At 39.2% G+C, this 19,912-nt stretch overlaps 1 protein-coding gene across 1 annotated transcript in view; it reads left to right on the top strand.

Annotated features, from left to right (window-relative positions):
* nrxn2a (neurexin 2a) overlaps positions 1–19,912 on the top strand; it is an 84,559-nt gene that overhangs the window by 27,880 nt on the left and 36,767 nt on the right. The window contains exons 10-15 of the mRNA XM_070917836.1: positions 469–495; positions 5,134–5,253; positions 5,335–5,716; positions 6,837–7,027; positions 7,953–8,126; positions 9,126–9,245. Of these exons, the coding sequence (XP_070773937.1) occupies positions 469–495; positions 5,134–5,253; positions 5,335–5,716; positions 6,837–7,027; positions 7,953–8,126; positions 9,126–9,245 (1,014 nt within the window). The remainder of the gene's footprint in view (positions 1–468; positions 496–5,133; positions 5,254–5,334; positions 5,717–6,836; positions 7,028–7,952; positions 8,127–9,125; positions 9,246–19,912) is intronic.

The raw sequence follows: 19,912 nt of genomic DNA, 5'->3' as shown, positions 1-19,912 counted from the left end.
TCAAATCTTCAGCTAAATCTAGCACAGGTTCCATTTTTGTTATCTGCTTCAGACAATTTTCCTCACCGCGGTGCAGGTGTTACCCCAAAGCACGACAGTCAAATTGCCGACTCTGAATGTAAGCAGCCACATCAGAGCCGATACTGACGCTAAAAATAATACTGGTGCACCTCTACTTTTGTGGTCAATAAAGCTCTTATTGATCCCAACTTTGATCTGGTCTATTGTACTTCCAGCTGTGCCAGACACATGCTGAGGTTCTCCCTTCACTCACTGTTCCTTTTTCTAATGTTACACACAACGGGGAGGAAAGTGGCGGTTTAGACTCTCCAGGCTGTCCCCGGATGGTGGGCTCTGAAAAGCACTGAACTGTCTGCAGAATGTACCTTTGAAGGATGTGAAATATTCTCCTCTTTTGTGCTGTTCTTTTTTCTTTTAATCTCACCATCTCACTCTCTCTCTCACCAGATTGTATCAGGATAGACTGTAATCTCAGTAAGTGTCTCCTATGATTATTTACTGTACCATTATTTAGAGAACATGCACTGTGGTGTAATCATATGCCTCTTGCTCTGTTTCCTCATGCAACAGAACATAATTCATGTATTCTGCCCCAAAATGTTCCCTGTTTACGGTTTATCCTACTCACAAACATCATTACAAAGACAAGACCAAGAATGAGACTTTGCTGTGGCAAGCAATTGTACGGTTGAATATAATTGGATCTTTTTGCGCCACACTCATGAAATCCACATTTTACTAACGATTTAAATTAAACATTTTTCTCATTTTAGCAATGTAATAATGTTATAATCAAATGTGGCTAAATTTGACATACAGTAGTCTGCTGTTGTGCTGCCAATGAGTCTGTCATTCATTTTCCTGTGACCAATTTGCTCACTTAGCTGATAATTGGGCACAGTTCAAGTACAATCAGCAATTATCTCTAGTGAGTGAAGCAGCGCTCAGGCTCAGTTTAGAGGAGAAATGTGATTTTTGTTAGTGGGCGATCACACTGCAGCAGCACAGCTGAGATTGAGTCAAAGGTTAGCCTGGTATCTGATCAATAGATGGGTATGAGACAAGACTGTCAGCTCTAAAAAAGACTTGTTTTTGCTGAAATGTTGAAACATGTGAGAGAGATTATAGCTTGTTGCTGCCAATTTTTCCCATTTTAGGAGAACAAATGTTGTGGAACATTTAAGTAAGTGAAATCATCAGATGTCATGTTTTTCATGACACATCCTTTAAATACAATATATAATGTATATTATAAAGCGTCTGAATCACACTTTTTATCGTGCTTTGTGATACCCTCAAGATTTTAGAGGCATCCTGAAGCTGCTGTGCTATAAAATGCAGAATTAATAAACTGGATAAATGTATAAAATGTCTAAAATGCTTTAACATGATAAATGACTTGATATAAACCCTCCAGACAAAACAGGAGGATCCATCAAATACGTTTTCGTGAACCATGAGGTAGTTAAATGAACGAACATAATTCCATTGATTAAAAGGCAGATGAATGCCAAAGGCAGAGATTTTCTGGTATTCTATACTCTTGTGAAATGAAGTGGTACTTTAGGTTTGTACCGCGGAGATGTTGGAATTTATGATGTAGATTGTTGCTCTCACCTGATAGCAAGAGGCAGGCAATTTAAGTTTTGGTTCAGACTACAGCAGTATGAGAAACAGATAAAAGCTGTTGCCAGTGGAGAGGTGAACGGCTCTCTGATATAGATCATCCAATACAGAGGAGGCTTATGAATGCTTATAAAAGCTATCACTATAATCGAGTGCCGGCTGAAAGCTTGTTTCCACCCTTCATGTACTGTATGAATAATACCTGGATTCTCTAACACAAAACTGTTGACGTTCAATTTCTCAATGATTTTCAGAGCAGCCTGAATATTAGTCATTATATTGTATTTATGCTCATGTGAGATGAAAGGAATGCATTGCAACAACTGTTTATGTACTCTCAAACATATTTTAACATTTAAGCATGCACAATAGTAAAATCAATAACCTGCAATCAATGCTGTAATTTTGTCTCATGTTGATCTATTGATCTGAGATGCTGATTTAATGGCTATACTGCAAAAAGGGACGCCTTTACTGTCACAACAGATTTATGACACGTACACAAGTCTAAGCAACAGTCTATTATGTGGAATGGATTACATTGCTTTTCTCTGATCAGGGTGAGTAGTGTGCGTGTGTGTGTGTGTTTGTGTGTGTGTGTGTGCGCACGCGTTTGTGGGTGGTTGGACAGAAGTGAGGTGTGCATGTACTGTCTCTGTAAACCAGGAGAGCAATTTATAGCCATGTTTAAACGGTTCATAGCACTCAATAGAAAGTAAAATAAGCAGATACATAATTATGCAAATAGAAAGGAAAATATATTGAACATGGCTTATTAAAAGAAAGGCTCACCTCAGATATCTGCCCAAGAAATTGCCCTCTTTGCCAGCAGATGGCACTGTACCATCATGCACAGTCCACAGAAAATATGTATGTGCGGTTCTCTGTGTGCAAAATGAATCGTCGTCCTGATCAGTTATACTGTACGAATGCTACACCAGTGACCTCTGAAGAGCTTAATAGTGCAGATGTGATGATGAATGGCTTGTTAATGGATTTTATGGTGGATAACAGAGAATGGAGCCAAATTTTAAATTGCAGAATTAAATGATTTAAAGGATCATCATTTAGTGAGCGTTATCATTGGGGAGACTTACAGTTTGCACCATGGACAAATTTTGAATTTTAAACATTCTTGTTTTGACCACTTAAAAGGATAAACTTACAGCTTACAGGATGAAGAATGCAGATTTCTCAGGTGAGTGTAGCTTATTTCTGACGGAATCAAAGAGACAGCCCATCTGCAGCAGCTGCTTGGAAGCTGTCAGTGGGAGGGTAACATAGTTGTAAGAACAAATGTTGCTGCAATGCTCTTGATAAATTCTCTGGAATCTGGGGAATAATGGTACACTACACACTTTTTGAAATGATGCATTTGTTCTCCAAAATTACCATAACATGCTTTGATTAACACGCACATCCTGCCTTCAAAGTCTCAGCTCAGCTCATCATGCTGATCTGTATAACCGCACCATGCCTTTGAAGTTATCCTTGTTTGAAAATATTAATCAAATTCAATTTTAACTGAGGATCAAACTGGACAAAATAGACCCTTTACATGTGCGGCTTGCTCTGGAGCCTCTGGAAGATAAGCTTGTGAAGCAAAGGTAGTCTACGTTGAAAGGAGACCACATTTCAAAGGGTTTACAGTCAGATGTCTGTTTGAATACATATTATATTCCACCATTTTACTACCCACTGCAGTGTTAGAGATAGATCACCACCACTGACATGAAACGCAGTCTGCGTAGGCAGTTTTACTACGTGTAGCCTACATCATTCATATTTACTGGGCCAATCCATTTTTTTATTCAATGTTCATTTGTATAGGGACAAGTATGTAGCATAACTCACAAACCACAGCATTTACAGCCTAAGCTAATTTGCAATGCCCGTCCCTATTATGACCCTGCTTTCAAATCAGACTACAACAAATATTAGCTGTACAAATAAAATTAAATGTTTTTATTAAAAGTGTACTCCACCGATTTTGCACTGCACTCCTGTATGTACATTGTTGGAACCAGACATAACGTCTTTTTTTATTCCATGCATTCTTCTTCCTTGTTTAAACCTGACGCCTACATTACCCACAATGCAACTCGACAGCCGACAGTTTGGTCGGAGATAATGCTAGTAGAGGCTAATGTAGCCTTGAGCTGCTAGCCTTAAACAGAGATGAGGAGCGGACTACAGAGGTGTGGTAAACTCACTTCTTTCTAAGATCCAGATCCCAGATTGATTTCATTGTCAAACTCTTCAGCCTCAACTGACCCTGACTCAAGTGACATCACTTGAGGCAATTTTTGTCACATCACGCAGCTACCTCTTTCGTCACAAATGCTAGTGTTAGTGCTCCCAAAGACCTGTAAACAGACTAATATTCATCTTTAATGTGCCTGGTTAATACCTTGATACAATAAAACACAAGACAATACTTCACTTTCCTCACAAGGATTTTCACTCTATTTTTCTGTTATGAGGATGTTTGGGTTCAGACGCTGACATTAGATAGCAGGGAGGCACCCCTCTGAGAAGCACAGATATGATGAATAGTCCCCACCATCCAGCACTCCACTATCTCCTCTTTCATTACAGCAAATCTTGTCGGTACCTCTGAGATTTACAAGGTAAACATTTCTGTTTTTGTGTTGGACATGATTCCAGTGAGTGGCTTGTTTTTCATTATTCAAGTAAATCCATCAAATATGGAGGGAGCTGGATGTGAGGTGATTGATCTGTCTTGTGTGCTGTAGTCGATATTCAGCAGGTGGATGGTGGTATCATGCGGAGTGCTGTAAAGACACTTGATATGCAGCCCTGGACAAAGTCTCCAGTCGCAGTTTTATTTCCCTGAGGAAGAAACAGTGAAGTGTTCGGAAACCAGTTGATGTTTTCCATTTATTGCCCTCTGTACGTCCCCTGTAATTCTCCTGCACCCTGAGCTCAATTAGACAGACAAACCCCTAAAGGCGCAGTCAGCTTAGGCATGGCCAATTAGTTTCCCAAGCGATGTCAGAACTCCTTTGAACTGCCGTGTCGGCCTGTTGCATAGGCACTGATTCGGGATGACGGTGCTGCAGTGGCAAGCTTCTGCACTGTGACCTATTTTGAAACCAGCGAAAGAGGCAGAGGATGGTGCAGAAATTGTGAAACTTAAAGCTGCATGTTTGAGCCAAGCCTCTAGATAATACCTACCATGTTTCCCCAGTAGACGTCAATTTAAAGACCCTACAAAGAGAAAGCATGCGTCACGCTGTTTCAGTACAGAAATCATTTTACACGTCGTCCATTCAGCCTTCAGAATAGGAGCTGCTACTGTGGTTCCTTTGTTTCATTCGTCCTTTAACTGTGTGAGTGATTCTGTATGTGAATGGATGTATGCACACTGAGTAGAGAGTGCTTGTCATGCTGAGAGCCTCATGTGGAAAGAGTGTATGCAGCGCTGATGTGGTATGATTGTCACTTGCGCTTTCTTCCTCTTAGGCAAGGGACCAGAGATACTCCAGGTAGGCGAGAAGCTGAATGACAACGAGTGGCACACAGTGAAGGTGGTGCGGCGTGGGAAGAATTTGCAGCTCTCTGTGGACAACGTGACTTTGGAAGGTATAGCAGGGACGAAGGGGCTTACAAAGGTACAAATATTGAAAGTATTTGCAATGTAAGCTGTGTGTTTTGTTCCTTTAGGCCAGATGACAGGCGCCCACACCCGCCTGGAGTTCAATAACATTGAGACAGGGATCATGACAGAGCGGCGTTTCATCTCCGTGATGCCTTCCAACTTCATTGGCCATCTGCAAGCGCTCTCCTTGAACGGGATGCTCTATCTGGACCAGTGCAAGAACGGAGACATCTCCTACTGCGAGCTGAATGCTCGATTCGGCATGAGGCACATTGTGGCCAATCCTGTAACTTTTCTAACCCAAGCCAGCTACTTGGCCTTCTCCACTTTGCAGGCCTACGCCTCCATGCACCTTTTCTTCCAGTTCAAGACCACCAGCCCCGACGGCCTGATACTGTACAACTCTGGGGATGGTAGTGACTTCATCGTGGTGGAGCTGGTCAAAGGGTAAGTGATGGAGTGTTATAATTGAGCTATAATCTACATTCAGGCCTGGGCCTAGGAAAGATAGAGAAGGCTTTTTGGGACATATATATATATAGTTTATATATATATATATATATGTAATTTTTTGCCTGTATACTATTGTTTTCAATGCAGCAATATTTGTCTTTCAAAACTGAAGGTGTATGAATAGTGCTTTTCTACTTTTCTCCTTTCTTGGGCTCAACATTACCAAATCATGAACCATCAGCCTGCAGCACCGTGGAGAGATACAAAATAGCTTTAAAATCATTTGTTCACTATAAATAATTTTGTTAAAGGGAGAGAAGCCGACAGAGGAAGCATGTGTGTTAAAACAATAGCTGCTGTTACCACAGCACCAGTGTCATTTCTCACACTCAGACCTACTCGAGCACATTTGGCGGCAAATATGTTCCGAAATGTTTTATTCATTGTAAATAATTTTGGTTACAGAGAGAATAGCAGAGAAAGGTTGTCGAAGAAACAGAGCAAGCAAAAGCAACAATTGTAGCTTCCCACTGTCAAACCTAGCACAGATTTTCTCCCAGTGAGCAATTAGTCAGCAGGAGGCCCTGTTCAGCTCTGCAGCCTGCAGCAGAAGTTTGCACAGACAACACAAACGAAAAATGGCTTCCAACACTTCTGTCATAGTTTTCAGGCTGCTCAATGCTATGTGTGAAGTGTAGCAGCTTTGTCGTGGATGTTGCTTAACTTTGATTCAAACAAGATTTCATTTTGACTGTGCACTGTCTGCTGATCAAATTCAAAACCAACATGACAGTATGCCTGAAGCCTTTCTGTGTGTGTTTACATACATTCACTGTTATTTATTTGAATGTCAACAAAGCTCTTGAACATTTCTGACTTTGAGCCCCCACTGTGTTATTATCACAAAACAGACGGCAGCGCACGCAGCTGCATGGCCATGCACGCCATCAGAATAACTTGAAACATGCTATAATCTCATGACAGTCCCACACATAATGGTTAAATTATTCAATAACCTAAAACTGGTAATGCTACTTTATAAATGGCATATGGTTTGTGAAGAAATAATACTACATGAGAAATACTGAACATAAACATCTGCACTGTCCTGTAGGTACATTCATTATGTTTTTGACTTGGGAAATGGGCCGTCACTAATGAAGGGAAACTCCGACAAGCCACTCAATGACAACCAGTGGCACAACGTGGTGATCTCCCGCGACAACAGCAACGTGCACACCCTTAAGATTGATTCCCGAACTGTCACCCAACACGCTAATGGAGCCCGCAACCTGGATTTAAAAGGTAACTTATCTGAACACTCAAAAGCATTTTAATAGAAGACAGAATACTTGCTGCAGGTATAGCAACACAGTGCATTCAGTGTTCATGTTCGTTCTGTCAGATTCACTGCATTAGTTTTGTTTTGTGTAAAACATGTTATTCTTTACCGAATGATTGCAATATCATATGATGAAATATGATTTTTAACGGCTATAAAGTACATCTCAATCTTCTTTTGTGAGGAGATTTGTTTGTATTTATTTGTTCTTGTTGTTTTTGTTTTTGATATCCTGTTAACAAAAGTACACTCTGTGACTGTTGTGTTACTCTGTCTTTAAACTCCACATGTTTAGCGTGCACCAACAACTAGAGTTGAGAGGCAGGCAACAATCAGTAGCTCCAAAAGAAAATGCTGGATCAGGTGCTAGGATTTGGGATCTGTTTTTTTTTTTTGAATGTGTAAATTAAATTATATGTTCTCTATTGAGGTCACTGCACTACACTTTAGAGAGGTGTTTCTAGATTTTTTGTCCTTTCCGTACATGAGGGGGGCAGAATACCAGAAACATCTCTGATTATAATGCAGTCCAGTACAACACCACCGCTAACTATGACCTCAATGCTAAAACATGTAATTGATGTTTTGTGACAGTATGAACAAAAACTGAACATTATAGGCATCATAAAAGCAAACTTTATGGCAGAACAGTTGTATTGGGTTGCGTCAGACTGTACAGGCGTACGTAATAAAGCGGTTACTGAGTGTATATGCTCATATTTGCATTGTCCTCTCATTACATCGTCAGTATTTTTACGTTGTTTAATAATTTACTGATTATTTTTATCACCATGTGCATCGTCTGTGTAGTCAGACATTTTTTTAGGACATCAACATGTACTTGGTTGTGGCAAATTAAATGATTTTGCCAACTCCTGTATCTCACAGGGGAGCTGTACATTGGTGGTGTTGGGAAGAGCATGTACAGCAGCCTGCCCAGGTTAATAGCATCTCGCGAAGGATACAAGGGCTGCCTGGCATCAGTGGACTTGAACGGAAGACTCCCTGACCTGCTGGTCGACACCCTCCACAAGGTGGGAGAGGTGGAGCGTGGCTGTGGAGGTGAGGCGGGGAACACGCTGGGAAGTATGAAACACCTATGAATCATTCCTATAATCTTGATTTCCTAATATTTCCAACCAGAGGAAGTGAGAGTGATTGCTCACCGAAAACTAATTACGCCACATTTGTTATGGTATGAAACAGCTTTGTTGAATGCTCCATTATGATTGGCCAGTAAACACATTCTGCTGTACACTAACATGTAATACTATGCGTCTATCATTTGCAGTCAGCTGCTTTTGTTGAGTTCTAATCAAATCTCAAGTAATCTCCCCAGGTAGCCATTCGTTTTACAGGAATCATGGCACTGGTTATGAAAGAATAGTTATATAAGTGTACCCAAAGTTTGGCTCGAGGGTGACACTTGGATAAAGGTCATGGACTCTCCAAAATCAGAAGACATCTTCCTCTTTGGAGCATGAATGGGCAAAGTCATCGGTTATCGGTTAGGAGATTTGATGATTAGAAAGTGATTGTGTGCTGATGGTGGTCTTAGGGTGTCCAAAATTAATACAAAAATGTTTAATAGTCCTCTTGAGAGTGTGATTGTGCACCTCAAATCCTACCCAGTCTTATTATTGCTTTGGAGACTCTGTGGACATAAAACATCTGGCTTGGTGGAGCACAAGAGAAAAGGTCAATTTCTAGATGAGGTGGTCACAGTGACACAAACATAGACAGACAGGCAGAGTCGATCACATTACCTCTGATCTTAGTATCCAATGATCAGGTGCATGATACAATAGCTGGTTTAAGGCTGAACAGCGGTTTTAATTGTCTTGTTTGAATTGCTATGGTTGTCTTGCTGAACCTCTTTCCTTGGAAGCTTGTAGAATACATGAACAAGTGAATTTAATGTCAAAAGATTCATATCTTAAGTCTTATTTTGCAGTAATGACTGGCTCATTATTATGTATTTATTCCCTTTAGATAGTAGCAAAGATGCTTAAATAACATGGAAAGAAGGCACCTGGTAAATCTGCTGTCAACACCCCGCAGGTCCTAGCACCACCTGCACAGAGGACTCCTGCCACCACCAGGGAGTGTGTCTGCAGCTGTGGGAGGGCTTCTCCTGTGACTGCACCATGACCACCTACGGGGGGCCATTCTGCAGTGACCGTAAGTGCAGGTCTATTACGCCTGAATGGGTAGAATGGTGGGGAAAGTCTACTTTAGTTTAAATATTTACACTGGTCAAATTATAATGATGGTCAGATCCCACAACTTGAGCACTTGGTCGACAATTGGAAATATCTGTAAAAATAGGAATTCCCTTATTAAAAAACATTCAGTCAGATGTGTGTTGGTTTAAAGGCTGTAACAATGAGCCATAACAGATGTGCACAATTGTGTCCTCTCAGAGTCACCCACTTGGCAGTAACTGGTTGGCCAGTCTGTCATAAGAAAACACTGTATCCCCAAAATTTGAACTGTTAAAGAAATAAGACAAAGAGTCATGTCTTATCTTTAGAGAAATGTCTTTTTCAGCTTATCTAACTCTGTGGTTCCCAACCTTTTTGACTTGTGGACCCTAAAATTAAACAGTGTCTACTTGTACTACTACTTGTGGACTCTCCTTTGATTATTTCCTTTGAAGGATTTTAGAGTCCTGAAGAAGTTAAAGTATGTAGTATATCCCAAAGTATATTCACTCTGATTGACTGATTAAGTTTCAAGGATCTGCAAGGTAATTTTCTCACTGTTTGGAAATTAATTGAAACCAATTGCTGCCTCTGAGGTAGGAAATCAATCTCAGGACTCATGTTATGCTTTGTGAAACTGTGATTTGTAGTCAATGTGTAAAGCATGCTAAAACACTACTAAAATAGATAAAACACAACAATAAAATAAAACATTAATGATAGATCACTCTTCAGTCGTACATGATGGCTTTCCTATTCCGACGACAAAAACTTGTGACACAATGTTACTCACTGTTTATTATAGTTTCTGCACTGACATTGTGTAGTTTGAGCATCTTGTACTCAAAAAGAAAGACTGAATGTGATGGGAAACATATATACATGTCTGACATAAACTGTTTACTGCAATAAGAAAATCTGCATATGTTGTGCACACATTTGAATGCACTGATGTATTTCTAAGTTGAGTTATCGATTGCACGGTACTTGCACGGGACACGTTGGTAAGCACCTCATGTCAAAAACCTCTAGTCTGATTGCTGCTTCCACTATAAAGAGCCCTCTATGTCCAGAATAATAGACCTGACTTTTACCAGAAGCTTTTCATACTTATAATAGCAAGAGATTAACATTAAGCTTATTGGTCCAGTGGTCATGGAGAGTTAAGCTTCATTTGCCGCAGAGTCATTTAGAATAACTACAAGACTTGCGTGCGTTTGTGGTAATCATTACTGAAATGTGCTGTTATGCAGTATTGTTTTAAGAGACAAAACGGACATTACACTCTGTAGGGGGGCTATTTGAAGATAATTTGATAGTAACAGTGAATGTAAGAAAGCCCTGTTTGCAGGAGAAAGATATCTGACATTTTCTGTACAGCATATGTATCTTCATATGAACGGAGAATCTACATATTTTAAGCAAACACACCTCATCATTGATCATTATGAGATAATTTATTTGTTTGTTTACACTGATTACAGGTTTGAGTAACAGTCCAATTAGAGAAATCAGGAAGTTCAGACACCACACTACTTACTTACTGGCAGTTACTGTAGCTTGATATTAAAAAGCTTTCCTCCTCAACAAGTTCTCTCATTAATCTGCAAGCCTCCAGTGTCACAAACGTACACACAGCCAAATGTGCCTGCTGCTGTAATCTATTGATCTAACCTGAAAATCAATAGTTTGTCCTCTGTAGTCTTTATCTATTACATCCCTTCCTGTCCCAAGACTGTGCACCTGGATAAAATGTATATTAAGGTGTTCAAGCTGCTTTCTGCATTTTGCTTTCTGCTTTCTGCTTTCTGCTTTCTGCTTTCTGCGTGACCAAGAGTGTGACTAGTTTACAGTTCTGTTTATGCAACTGCTTTTCAAAACTTTGTATTGATGTTGATGGAACTAAAAAATTACTTTACGCAACAGAGTAACATGTTGCTTTATTATTGTTCCAATAGAAACTAGACAAAATCTCTATGTCTTGGATGATTGCAATGCATTGATTGCCCTTCAGTACCTCTTAAAATTAACAGCTTTGTTTGTCCACTTTTAATCAATAAGTCGACCTTTTTGCTACTGTCAAAATACGATGACTGTGTCTATTTCCAAGCTGATAAGAGTTCCGGTCCGCTGTGCTTTCTAAAAGCAAAGAAAGAAACCAAAAACATGTTGATCTTTATTAAACTTGATGAAAATTCCTGCTGAGACAGATTACATGTTGGTTTGCGGTTGTTCAGCCACAATCATACATTCAAAGGCCACACCAAAAAAACTGCTCACAACATCCTGAAAATAAAAAATACATCTTGGAATTTCTATCGGAATTTATGCATTTTCTGTAATTGCAGCTAATTCGATGCACATCACATCGTCTAAGCCAGAATTGCAAATGGCCACCTAGTGTAAGGCTGAACCTTCACAGCACGCTTTCTAACAAGTATTGCAAACATGAATGCATGTATAGTAATATTCGGTTGCCAGAGACAGAGGTAAGATCTGACTGTCTGAAGGATATTTAATACAGACCTTGTAGATTTCAGTGATGTTACGGTATGGTTCTGTCGATATGAGTTTTAAATACCAAAAGTAAATGTTTCAAATTTTTATGTCCCACAAATTCTCTGTGTTCACTCCCCAATTCCTCTTGAAATATATTCCTATAACTGTAAAAGGCCCTGAAAGAGACACTTTTACTGTAAGGCCTTACTAAAGCAGGGCTTTTGCATTTGTAGGGGGAACTCTAGGATACATTCCTGCATTAACAAGACTATTATGGAACACTTTACACCACAAAAAATACAAGTTCACTGCCGCACTTTTGCTTTACGTCTAGCAGTGTTCAGGGAGAACTCTCAATCATGCAGGTGGTAAATGGCATGGCTGGCAGACATCAAAGGTCAACTAATACATCAGTCCAACGCTGAGGAAATAACAAGCCTCGTGCTTCATGTTGCACCATCATCAAAACAAATGGAAAATGAGACAATGATGTGAAACATAAACAAATATGTAGGCAATGCTTTTGTTACCATCAGTATCAGTTGGTAAAGCCTGTCTCATGTCTGCCACAATCTGCTGCTTTGTTTATCTCGCCAACATTAAAGCCTAATATAACAAATAATCCTCCCACCTTTTCTTCCATGTCTGTGTACCAGTCCAGAAGGTCAGCTACACAATCCAAGAAACCAGCATTAAACAGAAGAGTGGTGTTCTTTACTGATTTTTGACTTCCCGACTCTCATTCAAAACTATAACCTCACAAGAAACAAAGCAGATGTGTAGAAGCTTGTCAAACTACTAAGATTTCTCAGTTGGTTTGTGCCACAGTACATTTATATTCATATACAGAAAGCAATTTACCAAGTATTGTACAAACATCTGTGCTAATTACCTCTAGGTCAGCATTTCATCACCAAAGTCACTGCGATATATAATGATGTTCTGTGGTCGGTTTTCAGGGCTTCTTTCTGTCAACATACGGAGAGTGTAATTATTGGTTAACCTCTGCAGTTATAGATGATTGTTTTGGCATATTCATCACCTGCTTGTGTGCAGCCTTGCAAGTGTGTATGTGTGCGTCCATGTACCTGTATTTCCAACTAGTGCCAATCTAAAGCAAACACCGATACTATTCCTGTCATAACAAAATGTACAACACAGAATGGCTATTTCACTTAACATCCATTTAGCCCATAAAAAACAATGACAACTGTGCCATATGTATTACTTCCAATGGCATGACATCAACCCCACAGTGTTAAAAGGCACAATGGGCAACCACTGATTTTAACCCAGTGTGACACAACTGTTCCTGCGTCTTTTTCTCTTTATCTTCTATGTCCTCCCACCTCATGCCATCCATGTGAGTCCACATATGCACCCCACACATTTGACAAACATATGAAATTCCACCTGACACGGCTTTACTTAACCACAGTGCCACAGTAGCACATCAGCTATCTGAAGACTGGAGCCCACCTTCGCCATTAATTTGTAAGTCAACATTTCCTTTGAATTGTTTAATTCCCATGGAAGTAAGGCAGATTGTAAATTGAGCCTGAAGCCTCCAGGCATGCAGGCAAGGTACAGTAACACAGCACTAGACAGCATCTGTCTTCCTTTCCTCTTTCGTATGGCAGTTAGCAAGCTTTGTATCTAGTGTTCATTTTATTTGTGCCAAAACTACAATGGATTCCCAATTCCTCAGAAGAACTGGATGAAGTTTGCATTATCCAGCAGAAGTTAATTATCAAAGGATTCTAGGACATATGCAGAAGATGAAGCAAACTGTTTAGATTTCTTCGAAGTTATAAATATGAGAAACTTTTTTTTCTATAACCAAAACAATTGTGTATGTGTGTAGCTCCGAAAAATGGCAATGTACTCCGTTGTAAAGGTATAAAGCGTGACAAAAATGGAAGTATAAGTGCTCGATCAAATCCCATTTTTCCTTTGACCTTCACTTCAGGTGGAGTCATTCTCGATTATGAGTGTGTCCCAAAGGCCACAAGGATAATCCAGGATAGAGGTTCAGACTTAATCTCGCGCCCCGGGACCAGGGCTCAAGAAACACAGTGCTGCTCATAACATGGTGACCTACCCGAAATAGACTTGCATGACACTTCTGAGTCTGGGCCATATGAAGTTATGGTCTGGACCGTACTTGGGATCAAGCAGGCATGTCTTTAAGATACTTAATTATCTTAAATAAACAGGACTTCTTTGCCTTGTGTCCACTCGGTTAGAAGCATACTCATTTTAAGACATATTCAACTAATTAAATTATGAAAAGCCATTGCTCTCATCTACATGTTAGTTGTATGTGAGATGTTATACTTTTAAACTATCTTAAATCAAGTCACTGTGCAGACTAAACACAATATATATATATATATAGTTAATGATTTCTGATTAGGAATTGATACCATTTAAACAGGCCATATTGGGTTTGAAAGGGCAAGTATGAAGGAGTGGAGGTGGAGGCAGGTACCTCCTACAGCGGTATTCAATTCATACTTGCCACCACTCAAACATCAAATTCAGTACAGCTTGTGCAAATTGGTGCATTAATCGAGCCTTTGAAAATCTGGATGGCAGTCTGTAGACATAAGCATCTAATCACCCTCTATATTTGGCTGCAGGACTTCATCATGAAAGAGCGTTTGTTGATTCTCTACAATTAACTTCACGGGGTCAAGTCCAAGTCCAAAACTGAGCTCAGCCTTCTGCTTGCTTTACATCACATAATAATATCCCATCTACCAATACCCAACATCCTACACTTACCTTAGAAATGATTAATGCTTCCACCAAACACCAAATGCAGTTTAGGTAGAGGGTTATTGTTATTATGACAAGGTCTTAACTTCCTCACAGCAAATGGATGCCCAGACTACTGATTATAGAAGTGGACTCCATCAGAGTTAATTAGTTTGGAAAAGTGTCTAATCTTCAGTCAGCATGGTCAGCATGGTCATACATAAACCAGTATTTTTTAATCGTCCAGTAAATGAATGTATTCTATTTTGAGTCAGTATACATGGATTTTATGCCACAGGGTTAGTACTGATTTAAAAAGTGAAATCTGCAGTTAATGCCAGTCTTTGATACATGCATCTATTTTTCAGTTTTTGTAATTTATCTGAATTAATGTTTTTGGTGAGATTTCTGTACTGTGAGGTAGGCAAAAGTCTGTATGACAAGTTATTATAGACTGTCCTGGGTGTACAGAGCACTGCACAGTGCCTGCGGGGGTAGACGATGGATGGATGGATAGTTATGAAGTTAGATCTCTTTCCATTAGTTGCCATTGCCATCACCTTAGCCACCTAGCTTTGTTCAACATAGAGACAGTGTATCCCATAAATGCTCATCTCTGCTCTGTGTGAGTCACATGGCGCAGCTCCCTACAGCTACATCACAGGTAGAAAGAGCTTGAGCATTGTGCAATTGACTGGCAGAGTTTACAGGGTTTTAAAAGTGAACCTGTGACTTACAAGACGCTTAAATGTCTGTAATTCTTTGCCAAAATAAAAATCACGCAGATGCGTCCTCCAGTGACATACACCTCAAGTCAATGTTGTGCATTTTTACAGCTTGTTGGCCTTTTAGGCACAAGTGGAAAACTTTTGACATTTACATAGATGTGAAAAGAAGTCAAGCACCTGAGGGAATAATGCCCGCTTTGACTTATTTTGGCTTCTCTGTCCCTGCAGTTTCTCACATTAAAAAGCATCTTTGTTGTCTCGTGTTGTATTTTAAGGGTTTTTCTCTAAAGGGCAGTAATATGTTATAGATTACTATGCACACACCAAAATCTCTAGTAACTTAATCTAATCTGTAATTTCCTATTCTTATTTATCCCGATGTCACCAGTTTTCAGAGAATGGCTATCAGTAATTCGACCAGATTAATTTTCCATCTACTCAGCAATGTTTGATAGGACATAATGTTGAGAGACTCGTAGTGACACTGACACACTGACTCATACTGTTTATTAAGCTCTTGAGGAATTAATGTAGTTGCAGATGTAAAGAAAAACTGACGATTTCGTTCTACCAACTGTGCCAATAAGAGTTTCAGACACTGAATAACAGATTTGAGTTCATGTGACCCAATTATTTTTGGTGAATAGCAATGGTCGGGAACAAAAAGGGATTACTGAAATACAGCTTCCTTCCACCAATTTACTAAACTGAATCCATCAAATGTGTGTTGTGTTGCGGTTGGTGTTTAACAGAGCACACACATTGTGTGCTAACTGTAACACGAAACAGGCAGAAAGGACAACACATTAGATCTGTAGTGTAACCTTAGATCAAGTAAAGTCATGTCACAAAACAGGGCTTGCATTTAGACTATGTCACCTGACTTATGGTAATTGATTAATGGTATTATGTGGTAATCACAGCCATTCAAAGTTTCACAGTTCGGGAATAAACAAGAAACCATAAACAGCAATAAACAAGATGTCATTCTCTAATTATACCAGTGCCTCAGCAAATGCTTCTCTCTGATTGGGTGGCCCATGTTTTTTCTCCATGTTCTAATATTCAGTTTGCAACACAGTGTACAGTACCTCTTCAATGTGGAGAGCAAAATGAAATGAAATATTTGACTTTTCCCAAAAATAATTTATAATCTGGCTGTCACAGTTGAGGAGTGGTAGTAGTTCTTTTTGTAAAATGTCATTTAGGGTCCTACAGTATCTTGTGAAAGTTCAAGTTTTCTTAATATATGTACTTGTGCTGGGCAGAGGTTTCCACCAGCTGACCCAGTCTCATTTGAAATGCTCTCTGCACTTATTTATTAGCCTACTCTCTGCGGAGCGTTGGAGCAATTGTGGTGAGATTTGAAACACTACCACTAACAAACTCAAGTGCATGCGAAAGTCATCAAGTGTCAGTTTCTACTTTTAGCTCCAACACAATGTTACAACAGTTAACGTCATGACAGAGAGATACATGAGTTGCCTTTTCAAAACCTGCATGAGACTACACAGATGCAATTAGAGCCTTTCACAACACCAAGTATTAATCAAGCGCTCACAAAATCTCTCACAGTGTGAGCACCACTTTCTGATCGCAGTTTCTTCTATCCTCAATGTCTTTTGTTGTTTAGATAGCAATGTTCTTGCTGCCCTCAGGTATTCAGGTAAACAGTAAACAGCTGGAAATGCTTTTATACACTTTGTTCATCTTGGTCAATACAATAATCAGAAAAATGTTGCACATGTTACTTTAACACACTTGACACTTACCACCATACTTATGTCTGAAAGGCAGTGTAACACTGGGGTTCAATTGTATTGCACTTCTGATCACACTGACAAGTGGTAGCAAGGCACTAGAGTAAAATGTTACACCACTTCTTGTGAAGGAACACAGTCTGCAGCAAGGTGAACAATTTCTAGATAGCAGCCAAGGCAAAGATTCTTTAGATAGTCTCATTATTGTAACTGAATGGTTTTGTACTTCCCTGGGGTTAAAGCTGTCTTAAGCAATTTTGACACTCTGCTGATCTGCTAAAAGCAGGTGTTGGCTGCATAAAGCTGAAAACAGGGGCACTGTTTCACATTGGGATCCATAGTACTAGTAACCTTTCACATAACAGTGAGTCATTTGATTCAGTTTTATATACAAAAGATTCCATGATGGAGCTTTTTTTGGCCTGTACATTTGTAAGCACTATTCCTCCATACATTTGAAATCTCATTTGTAAATATAAACATGAAAGGCCCAGATCTATCCCACAAATACATAATACAGTTATTCAGAAGAGCTGAAAATGTCTTTTGATTTTCCACCTTCTATGAGTTATTGATCAAAATGTGATAATGAATATTTGTTTTTAATGCTCCAAACAATCTGTAGTCTATGTGAATTTAACAAGACATTTATAGAGAGCACACTTAAGTTAATAAGTGTGTTTTATCTTATTATGTGTCTTTGCACTGAGTAATGATGCCTTTTTCCTATTTATTTCTCGTTGCATTGCATTGTAAAGATCATATTGTATTCAATTACATTATTATCATTATTATAAACTACTTTTTTCTTTTATCTCATTTGGTATTTAAACAGCTATTTCACTATGTTTTTTCTGTTTCCACTTGGAGCCTTTAGGTAAGATCATGTATGTGTTTTGTCTTTTAGCCATGCTAGCAGCGGGGGATGCTAATGTTGCTCGGTTTGTCGGTCCAACACTTTCGTCTAACTGAAATATCTCAACTGTATGGATTTCCATGCAATACGGCTCAGACATTCGTGGCCTGACTTGCGCCATCATCAGGTCAAAATGTCTATTCTATTATTAGATTTGTTTTTCCTTTACAATGAACATTACTGTACAACCTCACAGAGCTGCTAGCATAGCTGTTGACACTTCGTCTTGTTATTTTCAGGGTTAAGACTGAAGTTGTATTTTTCACTGCAAACAGTTCAAGTACCTGGTGCCTTAATGCTCTCATTAGCCTCAATAATTGACATCATCAGCAATCAGTAATTTGCTTTTCTCAAACTAAACCTGCTCACTATTTAGAGCCACTAGACATTTCTTCCCCTGACCTCTTGCAACCTTTGGGTGAAGTGTCACGGATCAGGATAATTTAATGCAAGCTGATAGCTCATTAGAATGCAAACAGACACGGGCTGTGCTAAGCTATGTTTAACAGATTGGAAAATACAAGCCACACTGCCAGTTTCGCTCAGATATGCGACAGGTTATTTCATGATTAGTTAAGGTCTCTTATGACTCACCCTGCAAACACTGACTGCTGGAGAGGGACTTCAATCTTCTGCCAATGTCACACTGACTAACAGAGTTAGAGAGAAATATCCAAACCTTTATAAAACACTCTTCACTCACTCTGTCCGCCAAGGAGTTCAAACCACACTTACATTGTCTGAGATTGGAAGTTACAGGAATGCAATCTAACATCACTCTGCAGCCATTTTTTCCAGGCTGGCCATTTTTGTTTACTATGAGTTGTACTTGCACACTCATTGTATGTGGTATGATGGCTTTTGTCAGTATCCTACTCTAGTATGTGAACGATATTAACTCTTTATAAAAATAGAGTTTATCTAAGACATCTGTATATGCCAGATACATTGTGGATTTAATTTATTGTAAGTATTGCTGAGCTTACAGCACATAGTAATTACAGTATATTAGATACATGTTCTCCAGAGCCATTCCATCACTATATATAGTTTCAGTCAGTCAGTGATCCTAACGCTTTGCATCAATTTACCAAATACATAGCAACAACTATTTCTCAGCTTTCTGTGATAAGCTCATTTGGTTAGAAGTCTTTCCATACTTAGAGGTTGTAGTTCATTATCAGTGGTTGTGTGTTTATCTAATATATCATGTCACTACTAGCACGTGAAGTCCATCCATAAATAAGAATTCCTTTTATCATTATTAGATTCTCGTAATGTGAATACGGGAATATTTAAGTAACTGCATCAGTATCCTTGCGCGGTTTAATCAAACACATTTGATTGTTCAGGTAATTTAATCCTCTCTCTGGTCTAATTTTGCCTCATATAAAGTTTTTTCAATAATATTAAACTACTTCCGCCAGGAGAATTCATCTCAGCCGAGAAGATGTTTTATTGTCATAAAAATGACACGTATTGAGTGAGAGCACTCATTAAAGACTTGTTCATTTTGTGCCTGTGATTTGAGTGTCATCTTCACACATTGTATTAAATGCCAGAGACGGTTAAAAGTAACTGACTCTTTCTGTTGTGGAACGCAACTCTTTGTCAACATTCTCGACAGCTCCTTCAAGCAGAAAATACTTATTTTGTAATGATAGAGCTATGCCAATTAGAATACCTGGTAGCGCTTGTGCATTTAAGCACAGAGTGCTCCTCCGTCACTCCCCATCCCCCTGAATGGATTGAGACACGTAAAACCATCAGTATTGTGCTTTAAATAGGTTGCAGGTAGTAGAGTTCTGTAATTATCACACATTAAAAAAGTGAGGAAGCTCTCCATCTTTCAAATTCATTTTGTAATTTATGAAAAATATATATATATGCAAGCAACAGCAAGTTCATAACAAGACTTGGCAATTTAGGCTACCGGCTCAGAAATGCCCCAGAAAAGATGTGCTTCTGGTTGGAAAGCAAT

Source organism: Enoplosus armatus, chromosome 13 (genome assembly GCF_043641665.1).
Source record: "Enoplosus armatus isolate fEnoArm2 chromosome 13, fEnoArm2.hap1, whole genome shotgun sequence".
Lineage (NCBI taxonomy): Eukaryota > Metazoa > Chordata > Actinopteri > Centrarchiformes > Enoplosidae > Enoplosus > Enoplosus armatus.
The sequence above is the reverse complement of the archived record's forward strand: the minus strand, read 5'-3'. Positions and strand labels throughout refer to the sequence as shown.